Source organism: Girardinichthys multiradiatus, chromosome 19 (genome assembly GCF_021462225.1).
Source record: "Girardinichthys multiradiatus isolate DD_20200921_A chromosome 19, DD_fGirMul_XY1, whole genome shotgun sequence".
Lineage (NCBI taxonomy): Eukaryota > Metazoa > Chordata > Actinopteri > Cyprinodontiformes > Goodeidae > Girardinichthys > Girardinichthys multiradiatus.
The window spans coordinates 32,669,554-32,673,933 of NC_061811.1; the positions used below are offsets into that span (position 1 = coordinate 32,669,554).

At 40.8% G+C, this 4,380-nt stretch overlaps 1 protein-coding gene across 8 annotated transcripts in view; it reads left to right on the forward strand.

Annotated features, from left to right (window-relative positions):
- Window positions 1-4,253, forward strand: part of dctn1b (dynactin 1b) — a 59,951-nt gene extending 55,698 nt beyond the window's left edge. For all 8 annotated transcript variants that reach the window (XM_047344747.1, XM_047344742.1, XM_047344741.1 and 5 more), the window contains 4 exons: window positions 66-249; window positions 1,449-1,522; window positions 1,646-1,735; window positions 1,872-4,253. In XM_047344747.1, coding sequence (XP_047200703.1) covers window positions 66-249; window positions 1,449-1,522; window positions 1,646-1,735; window positions 1,872-2,009 — 486 coding nt within the window. In that variant the 3' untranslated portion in view covers window positions 2,010-4,253. The remainder of the gene's footprint in view (window positions 1-65; window positions 250-1,448; window positions 1,523-1,645; window positions 1,736-1,871) is intronic.
- The last annotated feature ends 127 nt before the right edge of the window (window positions 4,254-4,380 follow it).

Sequence of the window (4,380 nt, forward strand, 5' to 3'; positions counted from 1 at the left end):
CAAACGATCCACACCATTGTGTTTTCATTTTCATGCTGTCATCTGACGTTTGCCCCTCCTGGCAGGCTGAGAAGATGCGTACTCAGCTCGCCTCACTGCCGCCTCTCAACGTAACCAAACTTCCCTCCAAGGAAGGACGTCCTGAAGTGCTGTCTAGTGCCCTCTACCGCAAGACCGACCAGCTCCTGGAGACTTTGCTCCAGATGAGTTCCAACGTCAAGGTGGTGGACATCACTGGAAAATCTCCAGGTTAGTCAAGTACTCAGTAGCCTTTTTATGGAATACCTTTTTACTTTTATTTGAGCAAAAACATATTGAAGCAGTGTTACTGTTACTTGAGTACAATTTCTGGCTACTACTCTGCTCACCTCTGCAAGTTTCATTTAATTTTATTTAGATCTTTGTGACAGGCCAGCCCAAGCAGCCCATCATTTTGAAATGGAAGGAAAATGAACACCTGAACACCGCAGTAATGCGGACACTGCAACATTTCGTTTTGGTGAAGAGAGAGCTGAGCCCAAAGGTGAAGCTCTGAATTTACTGGTCGTTCTACGTTTCTACCCTCACCTATGGACAGAACTTTGGGTCATGAGCGAAAGAACGAGATCCCGGATACAAGCTTTGACCTGAACCATTCCATTGCAGCTCTGGCTGCATGTTTAGGGTTGTTGTCCTGCTGGAAGGTTAATCTCCAACCCAGTCTCAAGTCATGCAGTTTTCAAAAGGTTTTCTGGCAGAACTGTCCTGCATTTAGCTCCATAGATCTTCCTTTCAACTCTGACCAGTTTTCTTGCTGAAGAAAAGCATTCAGGCTGTCAGTTTAGGTGGGGAGCCATGTTTTGGGCTGCTGTATACTCTTTCCATTTCCAGATGATGGATTGTTTAGTGCTCTGTGAGATGTTCAGTAGTTGAGTTATTGTTTTATAACCTAATCTTGCTTTAAATGTCTCTGACCTGTCTGCTTTGTTCCTTGGTCTTCATGATGCCGTTTGCTCATTTATGTTCTCTAACAAACCCCTGAGGCCAGAAACAGAACAGCTGGATTTATACTGAGATTAACATACATACTGGGGGATTCTCTTTACTAATTAGGTAGTTTCTCAAGAGGTGAAATACACACGCATGCCACATTTTTCAGTGGGATATGATAGTTTTGCAAGACATTGTTTAGTTATTGTTACTTGGCAGAAACATCTGGACTCATTCGGTATTGAAGCACACTGATTCATTATTACCTGGAGGAACAACACATTCTTACAGCTTTTACTGTAAGGTTTGACGCCAAGATGTTATTGCATTTTAGCCCATAACACCACCCTTCAGTGTCTGTTACTTTAAGTAGGTCCATGTCTCAGCATCAGCTCTACTAAACTGACTGCATGTCCATTTATACAGTTCTTTGTGTGCAAGGATAGGAACAGGTTTGCTAACGTTGTGTTGTCCTGCAGTGACACCTAGTGCTCAACTCTTGGAACAGACAGCGCGTCTTCAGTCCCTGAGAGAGACTCTGGACAAACTTAAGGTAAAGCATTCAAAACCAAGCATGCAGGAATGCATGAAAAGTATTTAGTATTAAAGCTGCTGGAGTACCAACCTCAAATGCATCAGTAGTTGTGATCAGCAAATCTTCTCTGCTTCTGTTCAGGGTGAAGTAGCAGAGCATGTCATCAATCTGCAGCCTGGAGCTCGAGTCTCGTCAGACTTTGCAACGTTCCCTTCAACCACCTTTGTTAAGGTAAGAGCTCTGCTGCCCTTTTTAATAAACATTTCTATTTTTAACTTACCTTGGAACCCCTGAGCTTATAGGTACGACTGAATCTGCCAAGAAACCCCTCTGTGCAGATCTTACCTCTAGATTTTTCTGTTTTCAGGCGACCGAAGAGAAACACACGGACACAGTACTGGTGGGTCGAGTCATGGTGCCATGTCCTCGCGGTCAGGAGCAGGTCCACCGCCTCGTTCTGTCCCAGTCCCAGCTGCAGAGAGTCCACGGTCTCCTGCAGACCTAAATGTTGCTTGCCCTGCAAGCCCTGGTACCATAAACACACCCCACCATCACTATCTGTTCCCCTCCACCTCCAGAGGCCAGATCAGTCAAACCAAGAGGGATTTAAAGCAACACGTGGACGATTAAAAACTGGAAGCTATCTATATGTTCGAAATGTTAGCAGCTCTGTAGTTGTATGCGACAAGTTTTTAATCTCAGTTCATTTTGAGTTTATTTATGTAATACCAGGCCAGGTTCTGGTGCTGCCGGTCTTGGTCACAGCAGTTTGAAGTGACGATAACATAAAGAAAGTTAAGCTGAAAAGTTGACTTTGCAATTTTAAAATTGCAAACTTGCAACATCAACTCTTTGTCACAGACTGAATTAGATTTTAAGCTATTTTATCATATAAAATATTCTAATAGTAATAGTTAATGAAACGAAGGAACCAATGTGTTTTGGAAAAGTCTCAATAACAGCATGAAGCTTAGCATCTTCAGCACAACATCACATAATAAGGCACATTATCCTATGGTTAAAAATGGTTTACACGCCTTTATTTATATATATAATTTTTTTAATTGTTTTTCACAGACAGAAAAAAAATCCAATCTTTTTTTGATCAGTAAAGGCACCATATCTAAGTGCTGTCGCGTTACACAGACAACCACAACCTTTAGTGCTGAACTTGTTCCTGAGTGAAGACTCTAGTATCAGTGCAGCGTGTAAAAAGGAAGTTGGAGGAAGATCTGACATGTTTTAAAGGAAACTATATCTTCTAGGATATATCGAGGCATGTCTGAGGTTCATTCAGGCTAAGACAGAACAAGGCTTTTAACAAAGAACATGAAGGCTGAATAGAGTTAAAAAAGTTAAGGGTGCTCTCTCCGTTTTATCCCTGTGACCTTTAAACCTGGCTGTTATGCTGGATTTGGAAATGTTGAGAGCCCTCTGGAAACACCAGTCACAGTAGGATCTACATTCAGTAGCACATACACAGAGACTGGTGTTTTAGTAATACCAGCCCCGCTGACCTTGCTAACCACCAACATAAGATGCTAAACTCCATAATCATTTTGCCTTAATTTTAGAAGAATCAGTAAAATCTTGTTTTTCAGGGAATGACAGCAGCATGATGTCACTTTAGCTTCTAATTTAAATGATTAATGATCACTCACAACAGGAAAGCTAGAAGAAAAATACTTAGAATGGTGTTCAGGCTGCTCACTAGAATAGTTGTTAAAGAAAAATAGGTATCGGTGGGTCAGAAACTGGCCACATAATTCTCATTGGTGTACCTGGGTTTTTCTTTTCTTATTAAAATACAAATCGATTTCAGCCTGGTTTGACTTAAAGCTGTATACAGTAAACTAAAGTGGATAAACTGATGCATGCTGCCCAGACTCACAAAGACTGTATTTATCAACCTCTTCTCTGCTCCTGTGTGAATTATGCTCCTAAACACAATGGATCCTGTAAAACCATAGAAAATAGGAGGAACTATGCCACTGTGTTGTGATCTTTTTAAGGGGTTCATTGCATTGTGCTCCGGTTGACCGTATGAAAGGAAATTGTTGTGGGATATAAAAAGTCATTTTTGTGTGAGCGTTTGGACTTCCACAAGAACCTACAAAAGGACAAAATGCAGCACATTATTAAGTTACGCACAAACCGATGAAGAATTTTAGTAATTGTTCAAATGTTGAACGAAAACTTTGAGGCTGAATGAACAAAAGAAGCTGAAGCCGACGGACACACAGCGCAACATCAGGAGGGAAACTCTTCCTCAAGACATAACCTGGCTGCACTTAGGTTGGGTTAGGCTTCAGCTTGTGTGAGTAACACCACCACTATCAGTAGTGCTGAAAAATAAAAATTCAGAATTGCCTGTTTTGCTCACATTCTAAAAACTGGAACTTTGTCCGAGCCTTAAACCTGCAGCCATCAGTTACCTACCTTAATTTCTTTTAATTCAGTTGAACGTTCTTAAAGCAAAACGATGATTATGTCTGCCAAAGAATGTTGTTTTTCACCACATCTGCCAAGGCTGAATCCATACTAACCTTTATACTCATTTATTTAATGGCTACTTATGTTTACACAGGACTGTCATTAACTTGAAGTATTATTTATTGATTTGATGGGCATATTGCATTAATATAAAAAGTACGTTAAGATGAAACATAGAGATATGATGTCTGTAATAATGAGATTGTCCAGCTGTGCTCACAGTGATGTAGTAAATCTGCAGCTTGTCCAACTCGTCTCTCCTTGTCCCTGTGTGGTTTCCTGCTGCTGCACAACCAATAACTGATCAATAAATCCATCAAAGCCAGTTGCCTCCATGGTTTCAAAGCACCAACACAAAACAAGTTACATAAAAAAAAACAAAA